Source organism: Cucurbita moschata, unplaced genomic scaffold (genome assembly GCF_002738365.1).
Source record: "Cucurbita moschata cultivar Rifu unplaced genomic scaffold, Cmos_1.0 Cmo_Scf00043, whole genome shotgun sequence".
NCBI classification, from domain to species: domain Eukaryota; kingdom Viridiplantae; phylum Streptophyta; class Magnoliopsida; order Cucurbitales; family Cucurbitaceae; genus Cucurbita; species Cucurbita moschata.
In genome coordinates, this window is record NW_019268559.1 from 540,702 (window position 1) to 556,485 (window position 15,784).

The following is a 15,784-nucleotide window of genomic DNA, read 5'->3' on the forward strand; positions in this document are numbered from 1 at the left end:
AAAAAAAAAAAAAAAAAAAAAAAAAAAAAAAAAAAAAAAAAAAAAAACTGTAATTGGACAAAAGAACAGCATAACTATGAGATTGAAAAAATAGTGAGAATTTACAGCCAGAAGCAGAGAGAGCTAGGTAGACAGTATTTTGAAAAATCCTATCATAATCCTGTTCTTTTTCAATAAAAAGCCTTTGGTTCCTCTCAATCCATAAAGGCTTTGATGATGGTGCACTCAAAAGAGCTTCATCTCTTTTTTTTTTTAAAGGCTCTAGCAGCGTTAGGCACTGCATAGTAATATAGGACAAATATAATAAAGTTGAGTGTAATACATTAAACACCAGATCAGCTTGTATCTTCTATATCTAGTGTTGACGCACAAAAAATATATTGAATGGAACAATGATCAAAGGAGATTCTGAATATAAGTATGCCAAGCACAGAAAATAAGCATACCTTTAAGGTCGCAGAACAAAGTTTAGGAGATGAACTATCTTTGATATATGCCACCATATTATTTTTATATGAAAGGGGTACACATTCAGCATCATATCTGTATACAATTTCAGCAACCTGCACGACCATTTTTAACCATCATTACAGCACATATCTTATATATTAAATGCTTTTGAAAAAATACACAAATTTTCTTTTGATATCCATAAATTGTTTAGCTTTATTTATATAAAAAATACATCAAGCAATACACAAACAAGTCAGTCAATAAATTAAACATTAAAAGCAATTTAATAAGTGGTTGTTAGTAGAACTAAATAAAATATTACAGTTCAAAGGTAGATATCTCAAGCAAATATATGAAGGGAAGAAGTTAATCAATATGTAAAATTAATAATACTTTTTAATACTTTGCCCCTTTGGGAACTAACACCTCTACAAATACACCGAGAGACTACCAAGTGTGGCATGCATTTTAAAAAAACTTGTTAAATGAAGCATTTATTGCATAAGCACCTTTATAAGAACATTAGTAAATACTTCATTTAAAGCATTTTTAGTTGTAGGCTTGTCTTGTTCCCCTATCCCCACATCGCACCACCAACAGATGCTCCATGGGTTTCTAGGCAAGTTTCCATTTTACTGTACACAAATGTGTTAATTATAAAGTTGAAGATTAGTATTCAAGATCTATACAGAATACTTACACTGCGGGAAGTATGAAGGACAACAAGCCCAACAGGAATGAAAAGAACTCCCATTAATAGGAAAACAGTAATAACCTGCAGAAGACATAATCAACATTTAAGGTCCATAATAATTGATGCATAGTGAAAAATTACAAAAGATTTACGTGTCAAGTAGGGCAGCATTCAAAAACTCACCCATGTAGGTGTCAACACAGGCTTACAAGCTGGGAGGCTCTGTTGTGTAAAATGATAATAAGCTGCATTTAATGTAGCAATTCACACGGAGTTTCAAGAATAACATCAAGAGAGAATACTTTTGCAGATTAAAAGTATAAAAAAGGAAGGGGGGAAATAATGGTTTTCAGATATGATAAAAGCAACTAACCCATCTATAAAAACTGCCTGCCCAACTTACTTCACTGATTATTAACCCATCAGAACTTTGAAGTACCCCCATTATGTGGCTTGGATGACGGAACTGTGGAAGTTACATCTTTTATAACCCAGGCTCTCGTTGAGCATACTAGACTTACTGTTCTTGTACTATTATCCCAAAAGTGTCCCTACTGCTACTTCACATTTTTCTTCATTTATAGTCCTATATCAACATATATTTCTACCCACTTCACTTTATCTTTGAAACCCATTTAAAATTTAATCAAACACCTCAAAAATGTCTGAACTTCCACTGAAAATTAGAAAAACATCAAACAAAAATATGAATGCTACTTTTATTAGCGAGAAGGCTAGTATCATTGATATAACCACAATTACAAATACTACGACGCTTTCCTTTGTATGTGGGGACTGGCAACTTCCTTTAATAGTAAACCTTCTCTTTTGAAGTCTACAATTTCCATCTAAAGGTTAGCAGAAAAAAACGGTACAGCGGTCCCTCACCATTAACCAAAGGAACACGCAGGATGTCTCTTAATCAAATGACAAAAGAGATGCCTTCATTCTACACTTACCAAGTAGCTTTTAGAAACCAGAAAATCAATCGATCCTAAAAATTACATTACATACCCTTCTTGTCAACTAAACCAGTAGATTTCAAAGTTGAAAATTAAATTGCAACCAAAACCTCAAAAATTACTATGCCAAAAAACTCACTGGATATTTATTATCCCAGGTAAATAGTTATTGAAGTGTTCTCAATCCATGACCACTTATTTACCAAGGATTTTACTATTATGTCCAAGAATTGGATCTGAAAAGACCACTACTTATTTCATTTTTTACCATAGAAGTTACCTGTATGTCTCCTTGCTTGTACATGTCCGGCTGGAATTGATCCAGATCCTTCAGGGACCACTAAACTGCTGCTTCCATCCAAATCCATAGTTTTCCTGAACTATAAATGGGACGAATCAGAAAACAAAGGTCCGGGAACTTGCACTTGCCAAGCTTTCGTTTGCCTTTGAATTTCAAAGCTACCTCACCAGAAGGCAGTATTAGAATTTTGTATCAGCTACTGAGGTCCTGCCACACAGCAAATTCAATTCAAGTCTTCTTTAAAAAGAAAAATTTTTGGCCAAGCATGCTTGAAAATGGTTGATGAATTGGTGTTTCACCTCCCAGGGAGGGTGAACGCAGAAACGTATAAACAGAAACATGTTTATTATTACATTAAGACAACAATAAATAAGCATATATGTATATGTGTGCATGCATAGCTTTGCATAAATTGTGGTTTAAATCGGAAAATAGTGGTTCTTTAAAAAATCTGTATTGCCTCCGGATTTCTTTGCCTTTGGAATCCAACTACAGGACAGAGAGATTTTAAATATATAAAACCCAACAAAATACGAACCATATCGCTAAGCGAACTGAAGAGCACTCATTACCTATAATACAAGTTCTAACCTTCTCTATATTCGTAGTTTTCACCCGAACACAAACGTACCCAAATTAACTGAAGTCTCTCGAATATGGCTAGCGCGATGATATTGACTACACACACACACACACACATAGAAGGTGCTAAAATCCCCTAATTGCTCTCTTCCATCGCTATATCATTCCGAGTACAGTATACACAAGAAACGGGAAATTGAAATGGATAAAGGTACCATAAATATACATCAAAAGATAATTCTATTTAATTCTGAGAGGATCGAAGCACAGCTGATTACCGTGATTCGAAACATAAAATAGTAACCTGGAGATGTCGAACCGGAGAGACGGAGCTGAAAGGAAGAATAATTGGATATACACGGATTACAGAGCACTCAATTCATCATTGTAATGCGTCGAGAAGGGTTGATTGGGCAAAGAGAAGGTGAAATCAGTACTGAAATCTTGGGTTTTCGCACGAGAAGTAGTGCAGGAGAAAGCGGTGCTCGTGCGGTGGTGTTAGATATCCTGCTCCCACCATTTTCTCCATTTTCTCCATCTCCAATTCGGTTTTCTCATGGAATATGTTCGTGAGGTGATGTAATATATTGACACCCATTAATAAAGTAACACCATCTAAAATTTATTAAACAGATTTATAAATTATAATATGATTAATTAAGGGGACGACGTAAATTTAAGAGGATTGATTTCAGTCTTTCTTTCCTCAAATAATAATACCTTTCATTCGAAATTGTTATGAAATAAGGTGACGTTGAATATTTGGATCAAATCTATTGAAAAGTCAACGGTCGAACAAAAATTTATACAAAACTCAAGACAAGGTTGGAAGCAAGTGGCTATTGGGCTAAGAGGCTCAAGTGCCCTACCTTCGCACGGGATCTAATTGTGCACTACACACGTCTCCAACTTAAGCATCAATTTACGTGTGCTACACTCAGTTGTTTTGCAAATATGTCATTGGACAAAAGCCCACCTTGCCCAACCTTGACCTCGAGAGAGCTGACCCAAAAATTTGATGAATAGAAGAAAAAAATAGTATCAAGTCTTGTTTAAGGTCACTAGAGAAGAGAAGATCCATAAGAGAACAATACAGACTTGAGCTGTTACAAATGATATCGGCGGTTACAAATGATATCATAGCTCTCCAAGAGCTAATAAAACTCAATGATGTTATAATAACCATTGCCAACCCAGTTACAGAAATTGGAGTAAGTTATCAAAAAGAGTATTCAATAGTGAATGCTAGAAAGATTAAATGAAATGATACTTTCTCATGTGAATCAATATAAGCACTTGCTTTCGTGTCAAAACTTAACATAGCAGGAATGAAGAACAATCCTCCACTACAGATTTCACATGACCAACCAACTAATTAATACCAATTTCTTTCTTTACTCAGCCGACTCATTGTTGTCGGTGGCCTTTGGTTCACACTGCCCCTCTTCAATGTTCTTCCCAAGCTGTGGTCGCCTAAGGGCTGATCAACACCCGGAAACAGATCAAATTAAACTTTTGCTATATTACTTCATAGAATCTGACGAGGTTTAAGCAAGAGAAACGATAAAAAGAATTAACTGCAGGAAACAATAGGCATCGGGCATACTCTGTTTCATGCAAAGTTAGTATTGGATTTTCTTACAACTCCCATCCCAACATGAAAATAACTCAATGTGATCAAACGCATTTAGTCATAAGACCCTCCCTCTATGGGTAAATACATAAAAGACAACCATCATATTAACTTCTTTTAGTCCCAGCAGATGACATGTAATGAGCATTTAGCAACAACAATCATAGGAAAACATTTTACAAATCAAGCTGAGCTATTATTATCCAATGATAAGTAGTAAACGCGAGTGAAGATTTTGTTCCAAAAAAAACAATCACATGAAGACAACATAGGAGATCATCAGCCCAAACACATAGATATTGTCTTATTGGGCTTTTACTTATGAGCTTCCCCTCAAGGTTTTAAAACGCATCTGTTAGGAGAGGTTTCTACACCCTTACAAGGAATGCTTCGTTTTCCTCTCCAACCGATGTGGGATATCACAATTCACCTCCTTGAGGCTCAACGTCCTAACTGGCACACCGCTCAATGATTGGCTTTGATGCCATTTGTAACAGCCCAAGCCCACCGCTAACAGATATTGTTCTCTTTGGACTTTCCCTTCTGAATTTTCCCTCAAGGTTTTAAAACTTTTAAAATACGTCTGTTTAAGAGAGGTTTCCACATCCTTATAATGAATGATTCGTTTTCCTCTCCCCCGATGTGGGATCTCACAATCCACCCCCCTTGAGGCCCAACTCATCGTTAGCACACTGCCTAGCGACTGGCTTGATACCATTTGTAACAACTCAAACCCACCACTACCCGATATTGTCCTCTTTGGGCTTGCACTTCTAAGCTTTCACTCAAGGTTTTAAAACACATCGGTTTGGAAGAGGTTTCCACACTCTTATAAGGAATGCTTTGTTCCCCTCTCCAACCGATGTGGGATCTCACAAATTTCAAACGGCAAATACAATCAGGCAAGTGATGAAAATGCATCATATAAAAACATGTAAAGCAACATAAGGAGAAAAGAAAAGAAAAGAAATCTAACATTTAAGAGCCGATCCTGCAAGACAAGTCAGCCTTGATTTTGTATTTGCCTCAGCTAATGGATTTGGCTTGTCCTTAATGGCCATTCGAACATCCCAGACACGTATAACTCCATCTGATGATGCAGATGCAACTATATGTGGATCATCATCAGAGAAAGCACCAGAGGAATTCTTCGTGAGTACAACAATCCCTTTCACACGGGCAGCATGCGCTTCTTCTATAGAATATGCCACCTTCCCACTTTTTACATCCCACGCCGTAACACAACGGTCCTCTCCACCGGTAAGCAGAATGCCATTCTGTCAAAGTTTCAAGAACAATTCAACACAAGGTAGACAAACCTTTTGTAAACTTAGGAACTAAAAAGCGTTGAACAATTTATAATCTCTGAATCAGTTCTATTACACAAGTATGGAACACAGTGTTCAGTAACAAACAGCAAATACGATCCAAAGCAAAACATTAATGAGAGAGACTGACCTCGCAAGGCGTAGCACAAAGAACCCGCTTCTTGTTCTCGAATTCGCACAGCAACCGTGCATCCTCTGCCTCATGCACCGATACCTTCTCCTCCATAACCATAAAAAACTTATCCCCACCAACATCAAAATTCACCAAGCTGGCCTCTTTGCCCAACCTGCAATAGAAACTCCTCTTTCCACGAACCAAATTTATCATGGCCAAGCATTCATCATGACCCACTGTCAACGCGAGCTTTCCAGAGGGGTGGATAGAAAGATCGTTAATAGCCTTCCTGTGAGGCAACACAGTCTTAAGGTGGACAAAAGGGTCGGCGTCGTAGATACATACGGATCCATCTGCAGCAGCAGACACGAGGTTACGAGGAAACGATAGGTTGGGAGGGGTGTAGAACGAAAGAGCAGTTAGAGATGCAGAGTGGTCGTGAAGCGATCCAAGAGAGGAAGCGGAGGAAAGGTCATAGAGGTGGATGGTATCATCAGCGCCACCGGAAGCAGCGACAGGACCGGCGGCGGCGAGGGTTCTGATGGAGGAGAGATGAGAAGGGTAGGAGAAAAGAGGGGTGAGGGACAGAGTTTGGGGTTCGGACGGTTTAAGCTTGAACCCCCAAATGAATCTTTCGTACGAGCCTGCTATGAGACTCATGGAGGCGGAGGCGGAAGGAAGCGGTCTCCGGCAGCAAGGTGTCGGAGATTGGCCTGACTTGTACAAACCTTCGTCTAAGAGAAATTTTGCGGGGTTTCGCTAGGGTTTTAGGATGCGCGCCGCTTTCTGCAGTCTCCGCGCCTTGACACAAATATATTATTATTATTATTATTATTATTATATTAAGTCAGGGCTCTTTTTTATGATTTATTTTCTTTTTCCAAAATAAAATTTAAGGGAAAAAATCAATTTTTTCCTTTTCCAAACAATTTTATCTCTTGAATATTAAATCTTTTTTCTTTTTCTTTTTTTCGTTAAAAAAAAAATCGATTTTACCTTAAAAACGCACCCATTTTTATGATCAATTTAATAAAATAAAAATAAAATAAAATTAATAAAAATAATAATTTTTAACACTCAAGTAAAATTTTTAAATCTTTTAAAAATTAAGAGATATTTTTAAACTGGTCAAAATTTAAAAGTATTTTTGAAATATTATTTACAGTTTTTTTTTAAGTTTAAAAGTATTATTAAAATTTATAAAGATATTTTTTTATACCAAAGTATTTTTATTAATTTAACAAATAAAAAATAGTTAATTTCAGTAAATTCTATATTTATAGAAAATAAATTTATTTTAAAAAGATAAAATACCCGTGAAAAAATGGGAATAGAAAATTGGATAGAACAAGAGAGGGAAAACTGAAGAATCAAAGATTGAAGCTTTCCGCTGGGATTTTGTTTGATCTTTTGGGAAGAGAGAAAGAGAGAGAGTATTTTTGGGGAAGTGGGCGTCACAGTGGTGTGGCGAAAGCAAACAAATAGCGGAAGCGATGCCATTGACAGCCCAATTCACTCTTCCCGGGCACTGTACCGAAGAACCATATTCCAATTCTGGCAGACGACGTCTCAATACGAAGCCCCACTCCCGAGATTCGCCTCTTTAATGCCCTCTGCCTTCTCCCTCTTCATTTCTTTCAATCGAAACGCATCAATGGCTGACGACGAATCGCAATCTCGACCTCCCCTCGAAGCCGATTCTTCTGCTCCTCCGCCACTGCCGCCCCCGCCTCCCTTTGATCCCAGTCGAAGTAACATTCCTTTATCCAACTTAGGGTTTTTTTTTTTTTTTTTTTCTTCCTTTGGTGTTGAATGTCGTTTTAGGGATTTATTAAGGCCAGGTGGTTCTGATCTTATCTGTCATGTAATGGGGTTTCTACTCTCGAGAACCTTTTACCTTTTTCTTTTAAGCAATTGATATTCGATGGATTTATAGATTTTAGCTATGGGATTGGACGTATTAGCTCCCTTCTTGTTCTTGAGTTGTTTTCTGATTGTGGTTTTCTTCCTTTTGAAGTGATTGGTATCATCAAACGGAAAGCCTTGGTAAAAGAGCTAGCTGCAGCATATCACGCTGAGTGTCTTCTGTACTGCCAAGAGCTTCTTGAGCTTCAAAGAAAGTGGGACGAGGTTTGAAATCCACCCTTATATTTTTTTCTTCAGAGGTTTAATCAAGATGTTTCAACTATATTAGTGAACCACTGATCTCCATTCAATGTTTGAACGGGAGATAATTTGTGTGAGATCCCATATCGATTGGTGAAGGAAAGGAAACATTCTTTACAAGGGTGTGTAATGTCTCCCCAGCATAAGCGTTTTAAAAACCTTGGGAAGCCCAAAAAGGACAATATCTGTTAGCGGTGGGTTTGAGCTGTTACAAATGATATTAGAGTCAGACATTGGGCGATATGCTAGCGAGGACGCTGGCCCCCAAAGGGGTGGGTTGTGAGATCCCACATTGGTTGGAGAGGTGAACGAAGCATTCCTTATATAAGGGTGTGGAAACCTCTCCTAAGCATACGCATTTTAAAAACCTTGTGGGAAAACTCGAAAGGCAAAGTCCAAAGAAGACAATATCTATTAGTAATAGGCGGTTACCGTTTGAGTTTTTAATTTGTTTTCAGCCTATTCTATCATATCACTTGGTCTCTTCCGGTGTGCCCTTCTGGTTTCCTTCCAGGCCAGCCAAGTTCCAAAGCCACGATTACACATTCATGATAAACTTTGATTTCTTTCAATGTGCCTATAGACTTTCATGGGGTTCCTGATTTGCCTTCACCTATGCTTCCCACAAGGCTATCAGGAGTATAAGCAGTTATATGTAGGATTATAAGCGATCAAGAAACTTGTGAGATCCACATTAGGGGTAAAGAACTTGTGAGATCCCACATCAAGGGTAAAGAACTTGTGAGATCCCACATCGGTTGGGGTAAAGAACTTGTGAGATCCCACATCGGTTGGGGAGGAGAACGAAACATTCTTTATAAGGGTATAGAAACCTCTCCCTTTAAAAACCTTTAGGGGAAGCCCTCACGAAAATGGGATGTTACCAAGCTTGTATAGCTGGCCTATCTGAATTAATCATAAATGCAATTTTCACGATGGTAATGATATTCACATATTAGAAAACCAATGATTTAAGTTTGAATATTTTTTACTTACTCATTGTGTCTTGATATGTTTGCAGCCATATATTGAATTAAAAGTACCTGAGGATCCAAGAAAGGAGACAATGAAGCCTAGCAAACGTCAGAAGAAAGCCCGCTAGGTATTAATATATTACTTAACATACTAGGATTTGCTTAGATCATCCATCTACTAAGCTTTTATGAAACTATTGTGACTGCCAAACAAACTCATGATGAATGCTACTTAGTAATGTTAGATGTTATAACATTCTCGATGCATTCAACAAACAGCTTCTCTGAAATTAGAAGAACATATTTCTTGAGTTAGCAAACCTGTTACCCTTCTACCATTACAGTCTATCATTGTTTGATCTGCAGGTAATAAATACATTCGATACTGCTTACCCGACTTCGCCATCTGATGATTCATCCGTTCTGCAAAGGAAGCTCATGGCACAAAGATGATGGTCCAAGTATTGATAGGCTGATGCTCCATGGAGCCAACAATCTGTACACTCAGTTATGAAAACAATGATGTATATGAAATATTTGTGTGCTTTGTATACTCAATTTGCCAACAGAGTGTCTTTGTTCACAACCTTTGAATTATAAGCTTCGTTTCCCCTTTTTGTTTGGCTGAATCCATGCCACTCAAAATTAATCGAGATCAGCGAGTGAAATTCTCACGAGAAGTAGAAGCTATTCCCTAATTTAAGTGAAAAACGTGAAGGGCGATCATTCTATGTGAAGGGTTATGAGCTTACATTATTCAAAATCTGTTTACAACAATTGTATCTATAATGACGTTACCAAACTTGTAAGGGTCACAAGAAACTATTGCTGCTTAAGACATCAGTGGCTGTAAGGTACATACTTTGTTAAGATGTGAAATTTTTTAACAGTTTTCTCGGATACAAGGTTTAAACCTATAACAAGTTTAGGCTAGCTATTGAATATGGATGCCCACATTCTATGAAGTGGACAACCTTCTGTGGGGGGAGAAACAATCTGTCCTTCCATTTTAGTTTCAACTGATGGTCTAACTTCGTGAACGAATTTGACAGATTCCGATAGCCGATTGAGTAGGTTCATCAGGGCGATTACTTCGTTTCTTTGCAACTGTAACCCAAGAAAATGAAATAAATAAGTTCGAGTTGGTCTGTAACGAAATCCAATTATTCAATGTCATGCAGCAATTTTACCATTACTCTAGCACAAGCTGGACAAGGATGATTATGGTTCATCGAGAAATTCAAAAGACCTACTCGAGATAGATTCATATATGCGTTTTAAGTGCTTAAAAAGAGTATTTGAACATGAAGAAGCAAAATTACTTACATCCAGACCCGAGTGTTCTTGATGATCATCAGCAGAGAAGAGGATCTTCAAGGCAGTACCCAGACCAAGAACCTGAAGCTTTCCCCAAAGTCGACATTTCTCGCATCCAACGCAATCCATCAGTGCACTGCATGACATAGAAAAAGAGAGTTACTACTTGCATAACATTTCATCAAAGAATCAAAGGAAAGAAGAGCGTGTGGCGAAAAAGAATGACCTGATGTTTCTGAATTGCTTTTGTATCTGCTGCACTTCTGGTCCCTGTTGACCTTTCCATAACTTGGCTTCATCAAATGGAAGTGGGCAAGTAGCTTGTAATTTTGAATTGAAAAGAAGCTGTTTCATCAAGGACTGTGTCTTCAGATCTTCGTTCAAATTACCGGTATCATATTCAGCATGCTCCAAGTACTCTGTGGCCTAGAATGCAACCAACAGTGGATTTGTTAAAATTACAGCACCATAAACACAAGCGCTACCTGATATAACTACGTACAATCCTTTTTGAATCAGAGTTCCTACTCACTTTCGTCACAGCTCGAAGAACAAAGAGGTATGTGAAGTACAAGTTTCCGACACGATCGGGATATTGTAGGACGCGGTCATACAGCAAAGTAGGATTTTGACCCCACTGTAAAGAAAAGAAAAATACTTCAAATTACTGGAAACTATAGCCACAGCAATTGCGAAAATCGACGAATAAGAAGCTGTACCGAATTTTTGGTCTCGTCAATTAAATAATCGGCAGCTATATGGACTGAAATAGAGGAATGTAGACCAGATATCATTTTGTATAATATTCTTTGCTCTTGGCACAGCTCTTCTGATGGATCTGGAAAAAGAAAACAAAGAAAAATATGTTCAAGAATAAGGACATGATTTATGAAAGAAAGGAGATGTTCATTATTTGCCTACACCATGCCATGAACTCCTACATTTTATCCTTCAAGATAAAGACCATGAATTAAAATGATACATATCCATATAACTCCATTGAGAAAAGTCCTTATAAAGACCTTTAACCACAAAATCATCACTAAATATCAAATGAACGAAGTACAGAAGCAGAAAGTTGAAACAGGGGAGGAATGCAAAGTGGACTATAGGAAAAATAAGTATACATTCAATCAACAATTCTTGAGAATGACCTACAGTAGTTCTAATTGGTGACCAGAAAAAATGATACTTTAATGAAGAAAAGAGAGTGAGAGACGTTACGTTTCGGGCAGTTCTCTGAATAGACAGAATCCCAAATCCTTTTAGCAGATGGACCAGTGTATCCAGTGTAGCGTTCGGGGTTCAATTGAAGATTTACATATGTCATCTCACCTGGTAGAAATAAAGCAATGGAAATCAAATAAGAGACCAGACAACAGAATAGCCGATGTTCGCACCGAAGTGTTGTATTTAATATAACACACCGTTATCAGTCTCGTCATCATTGGTCCAGGGGTTGTCTATCTCAGTCCAACCTTTGAAAGCTTTACGATCTAATGTACGATCGACAGTAGCTTGTGGCTTTCCCTCTTGACAAACCAAGGCCTCGGATGAAAGGATGTGAGGCTTCTTAAACGACTCAGGGAACTCATTATCTGGGCATTCACAAACACTACAATCTCGCAATCGGCACATACCATCGTCAGGCCAGAAGGGACAATCACACCACAACTTAACCTGTGAATGTGAGCACACATAGGCAATAGGCATATCAGGAAGCTAGATGTGCATAAAACAATAAATAGGAGGAGTATATTACGATATACAATGTGAATGGATTGGACAGAACAAGGTAAGTATCATTATGAGATCTCATATCAATTGGAGAGGAGAACGAAGCATTCTTTATAAAGGTGTGTAAACCTCTCCTTAGCAGACGCGTTTTAAAAACTATGAGGGAAAGCCGGAATAAGATAATATCTGCTTGCGATGTACTTGGGTCGTTACAAATGATATCAGAGCTAGACACCGAGCAATGTGCCAGCGAGGAGGTTAAGTCCAAAAAGGGTGGACATGAGGCAGTGTGCCAGCAAGGACATTGGGCCCCTAAGGGGGTGGATTGGGGGGTCTCACATCGATTGGAGAATGGAACAAGTACCAACGAGAACGCTAGGCCCTGAAGGGGGTGGATTGTGAGATCCCACCTCGGTTGGGAGGAGAACGAAGCATTGTTTATAAAAGTATAGAAACCTCTCTCCTCCATATGCATTTTCTCGTTTCTTGACAAGTTCTTGGAATCATAGCCAAAAGGAGCCTTATTCCACAATCCCTCACCTTAAAACTAGAGCATTTATGCGACAGCCAAACTTATTCCATTCTAATCCAAACTAAACCCTTAGCCTCAAGAACATATAAAACTGCCTCTAAACCAAGAAAGCTTATATTTCGTGAAGTAGCACAGAAGGGTTTATCTCAAATTGACGTTTAGATCAAAATACAACAAGATATGGTATAGCATTAGTTCATCAAAATCAGCCAATTAAACTCAAACAAACCTTGAAATAGCGAAAGAATGGAGTTTTAACAAGCTCTTGAAGGGAAGGATATAACACTTCCTCGTTTAATCGATCTACAGTCTCATAATCACAACAACAATCCTCCACCATACCGCTGTATTTGGGGGTATCCTGTGCATTTAGAACCAAAAAATTAAATGGATGAAATCTTAAAGCTATCAATTCCAGAATTCAAAGCACAGAAACTTAAGATTGCATCAAGAATCAACCAAACCAAACTTCTAAATTATCCTCATTAGCTCATCTCAAATTCAGCAGCCCAAAGAAGACACGAAAAATGTAGTGAAGTGCTAAGCTTAAACGAGAAGTAAACAATGTAGGTGCCTTAATCTCCAAGTTTCTCATCAATCGAGCATAACCAGAGAGAAAGAGTTAAGGTTCAGAAAACGTACATTAGAACAATGGCAGGGCTTATTAGTGCGACCAAAGAGCGAAATCATAGGAGCCGTCCGAGAAGTCATAGCCACAGCAAGCAAAATAGCGATGAAAGCACCTCCTATCATCAAACCCCATCGGTATCTCGGACCGTTTGCACCAACCATAACTTCCGGCGATTCTGTTCAAAGAGATCCCGTCTCCGGCGGCCAAAAACTCGAGGGGGAAATACGGAGAAAGATCAAGTCGGCGATGCGTGAAGACTTGAAGAAGAAACGAAAATTGGTCAATGAACAATGGTTCAATCAGCTGCCAATAAATTGAATTTGAAGACTGAAAAAGCAACCAAAAACGTGTGGAAAAATTCGATGGGCGAACGGATTTGCAAATGGTTTTATAATTATCTCCCCAAACTGCAACTCAACGTCCAAAATCTTCCAATTATGGAAGAAACCTACTGAGGTTTTTGGATCAATTTCTTCTGTTTTATTTCTAGCGTGGAGAGATTGGAATGGGAATTCCTCCATTTTTAAATCATTCATTTTTTCTTTTTAATTCATAATGCTTAAGAACGGTAAATTAAATTTATTATCTAAACGTTATTTAACATCTGTTCTTCCTATTTATTAAACAAATAAAAATCAATGAAATTCATGTAGTTGACAAATAATTATTACAAATTAGGAGTCTTGTTTCAAAAATTGAACAATATCCGCCTTTAAATCAACCAAATTTCTTCAATTTCCTTAATTGGGCTGCCAACGAACAACTTCCAATCAAATTTCTTCTTTTTTTTTATAAACCAATCAGTACATTTTATAAGAACGTACCATGTTTATCTTCGTCATAAATAAATATTGTAAATTTCCAATTTTAGCCTTAAATATTGAATTTATCACAGGATATAGAGATGGAGATGACTTTTTCGTCTCAATTTCTACTGAATTATATATTACATTTCATGAATATCGAGTGCCTAATAGAAAGTAGACATATTTATTGTGAGATTTCCCGTCCGTTGGAGGGTGCAGAAACCTCTCCCCCTTAAATGAAAAGCCCAAAAAGTACAATATTTGCTTGCAATAGGCTTGGACCGTTACTAATGATATTGAAGTTAGACACCGAGTGATGTGCCAACAAAACGTTGGCCCCAAAGAGGAGTGAATTGTGAGATCTCACTGAGAGGAAAACAAAACATGCCTTCTAAATGTGTGGAAATATCTCCATAATAGACTCTTTTTAAAATTAAGAGGAAATTCAAATAAGACCATATTTGCCAGCTGTAACTTAGGCCATTATTCAAATAAGAATTAAAATGACAAACTATTATTCAATTAGCGGGTCTCTATAAAATTGTCGGAAGTAAATCTTAAACTTATTTGCTCTCTAAATATCATTTAATAGTCTAAAATTATGTGATTCATTAAGTTGATCTTCATCAAAATAATTTTTCTATATATTTTCTTCGCATAACTCAGTTGATTAAGACATGTACGATGATGTTACTCATTTTTTATTTAAAAAAAAAAAAAACATGAACAATATTGTAAGGTGAAGTGTTGAAGAACATAGCAAGCAGTTGATTACAAATTCTAAACTTATATTAAACATGAAAGATGGGAAGGTTTGATTAGAGCCAGAGAGCGCCAGCTTGTTTGAGGAGAGGGACAAGGGAGCCATTAATATGGGACGACATGAGAGTTTCGAGGCCACCGAGGAACTTGCCGCCGACAAAGACAGCGGGAATGGGGTGGGGCTGGTGAGGGAGGAGGTGGTGGAGAACGGCCTGGATGTCGTTGGCGACGGAGGAATGGGAGAGGTGATCGAGCTCGACGATTGTGGGGCCGACACCGAGGCCGAAGAGGAGGCGCTTGACGACGGTGCACATACAGCAGCCGCTGATGCTGAAAACAACGACGGCATTGCAGTCGGCCAGGTGGCGGACAAGGTGGTAAGGCTTCCCTGATTCATCCATCTCCATTGGAAAGGAAATAAACAAAGTTGGCTGATTTTGTTCTATTTATATGGTCGTGCCTTTTTCTTTTACCTTTTTACAAATTTGGTACTTATACTTTCAAGAAATTAAAATTTAGTCCCTATATTATCCAAAATTTAGGTTTCTAATTTAGAAATATACTGCTTTTAATTGATTTAAAAGTTGGGTATTTAAAATAATAATAATAATATTGTAATTTATTTTAAAAAATTAAGGGAGAAAGCGAGAGGCTTATGAGAGAGGGCGGTCAGCGGTCAAAGCTCCGATTGTAACAGATTCGTCATACAAATTTAACTGCCCCTATCTGACTGTGGGACCCACTACTTTTCTTTTTGCTTTTTTCAAAATATTAACGAATTATGTCTAAAA

General features: G+C 37.7%; 4 protein-coding genes across 11 annotated transcripts in view; 1 reads left to right on the top strand and 3 right to left on the bottom strand.

Annotated features, from left to right (window-relative positions):
- Nucleotides 1-3,564, bottom strand: part of LOC111433835 (putative ALA-interacting subunit 2) — a 6,876-nt gene extending 3,312 nt beyond the window's left edge. Inside the window, exons 1-6 of one of the 7 annotated variants that reach the window (XM_023071076.1) lie at nt 3,297-3,564; nt 2,578-2,617; nt 2,390-2,484; nt 1,331-1,392; nt 1,154-1,228; nt 447-563 (exon numbers count right to left, since the gene is read on the bottom strand). In XM_023071076.1, coding sequence (XP_022926844.1) covers nt 447-563; nt 1,154-1,228; nt 1,331-1,392; nt 2,390-2,477 — 342 coding nt within the window. In that variant the 5' untranslated portion in view covers nt 2,478-2,484; nt 2,578-2,617; nt 3,297-3,564. Of the gene's footprint in view, nt 1-446; nt 564-1,153; nt 1,229-1,330; nt 1,393-2,389; nt 2,618-3,270 lie in introns of all 7 variants that reach the window. The other 6 variants (XM_023071075.1, XM_023071073.1, XM_023071074.1 and 3 more) reach the window with 6 other exon arrangements.
- Nucleotides 3,565-4,231: 667 nt separating this feature from the next.
- On the bottom strand, nt 4,232-6,874 carry LOC111433896 (p21-activated protein kinase-interacting protein 1-like). The gene is made up of 3 exons (XM_023071157.1): nt 6,084-6,874; nt 5,602-5,902; nt 4,232-4,472 (listed from the first exon to the last, which is right to left on the bottom strand). Exons 1-3 carry the CDS (start codon nt 6,726-6,728, stop codon nt 4,387-4,389), a joined length of 1,032 nt encoding a protein of 343 aa, XP_022926925.1. The 5' UTR covers nt 6,729-6,874; the 3' UTR covers nt 4,232-4,386.
- A 527-nt stretch (nt 6,875-7,401) lies between these two features.
- LOC111433847 lies at nt 7,402-9,837 on the top strand. Its single transcript, XM_023071096.1, has 4 exons — nt 7,402-7,819; nt 8,086-8,198; nt 9,256-9,336; nt 9,575-9,837. The coding sequence occupies exons 1-3, from the start codon at nt 7,675-7,677 to the stop codon at nt 9,334-9,336; spliced, it is 339 nt and encodes a 112-aa protein (XP_022926864.1). The 5' UTR covers nt 7,402-7,674; the 3' UTR covers nt 9,575-9,837.
- Nucleotides 9,838-9,937: 100 nt separating this feature from the next.
- On the bottom strand, nt 9,938-13,953 carry LOC111433846 (endoplasmic reticulum oxidoreductin-1-like). Of its 2 annotated transcripts, XM_023071095.1 has the most exons (10): nt 13,766-13,953; nt 13,437-13,682; nt 13,024-13,155; nt 11,953-12,205; nt 11,750-11,860; nt 11,245-11,363; nt 11,058-11,162; nt 10,752-10,951; nt 10,535-10,661; nt 9,938-10,315 (listed from the first exon to the last, which is right to left on the bottom strand). In XM_023071095.1, exons 2-10 carry the CDS (start codon nt 13,584-13,586, stop codon nt 10,139-10,141), a joined length of 1,374 nt encoding a protein of 457 aa, XP_022926863.1. In that variant the 5' UTR covers nt 13,587-13,682; nt 13,766-13,953; the 3' UTR covers nt 9,938-10,138. The 2 variants fall into 2 exon arrangements, with proteins under 2 accessions (XP_022926863.1, XP_022926862.1); XM_023071094.1 differs by having other exon boundaries at nt 13,437-13,953.
- Nucleotides 13,954-15,784: the final 1,831 nt, after the last annotated feature.

What these genes read in the sequence shown, in the direction of transcription:
- LOC111433896 (XM_023071157.1), bottom strand. Translation starts at nt 6,728, where the DNA reads ATGAGTCTCATAGCAGGCTCGTACGAAAGATTCATTTGGGGGTTCAAG. An exon ending in TTTGTGCTACGCCTTGCGAG is followed by an intron (nt 5,903 to 6,083) that starts GTCAGTCTCTCT and finishes AAACTTTGACAG; the next exon opens with AATGGCATTCTGCTTACCGG. An exon ending in TGCAGGATCGGCTCTTAAAT is followed by an intron (nt 4,473 to 5,601) that starts GTTAGATTTCTT and finishes GGTGTTGATCAG; the next exon opens with CCCTTAGGCGACCACAGCTT.
- LOC111433847 (XM_023071096.1), top strand. Translation starts at nt 7,675, where the DNA reads ATGCCCTCTGCCTTCTCCCTCTTCATTTCTTTCAATCGAAACGCATCA. An exon ending in TCCCTTTGATCCCAGTCGAA is followed by an intron (nt 7,820 to 8,085) that starts GTAACATTCCTT and finishes TTCCTTTTGAAG; the next exon opens with TGATTGGTATCATCAAACGG. An exon ending in TTCAAAGAAAGTGGGACGAG is followed by an intron (nt 8,199 to 9,255) that starts GTTTGAAATCCA and finishes ATATGTTTGCAG; the next exon opens with CCATATATTGAATTAAAAGT.
- LOC111433846 (XM_023071095.1), bottom strand. Translation starts at nt 13,586, where the DNA reads ATGGTTGGTGCAAACGGTCCGAGATACCGATGGGGTTTGATGATAGGA. An exon ending in TGATGACGAGACTGATAACG is followed by an intron (nt 11,861 to 11,952) that starts GTGTGTTATATT and finishes TATTTCTACCAG; the next exon opens with GTGAGATGACATATGTAAAT. An exon ending in AAGCAATTCAGAAACATCAG is followed by an intron (nt 10,662 to 10,751) that starts GTCATTCTTTTT and finishes TATGTCATGCAG; the next exon opens with TGCACTGATGGATTGCGTTG.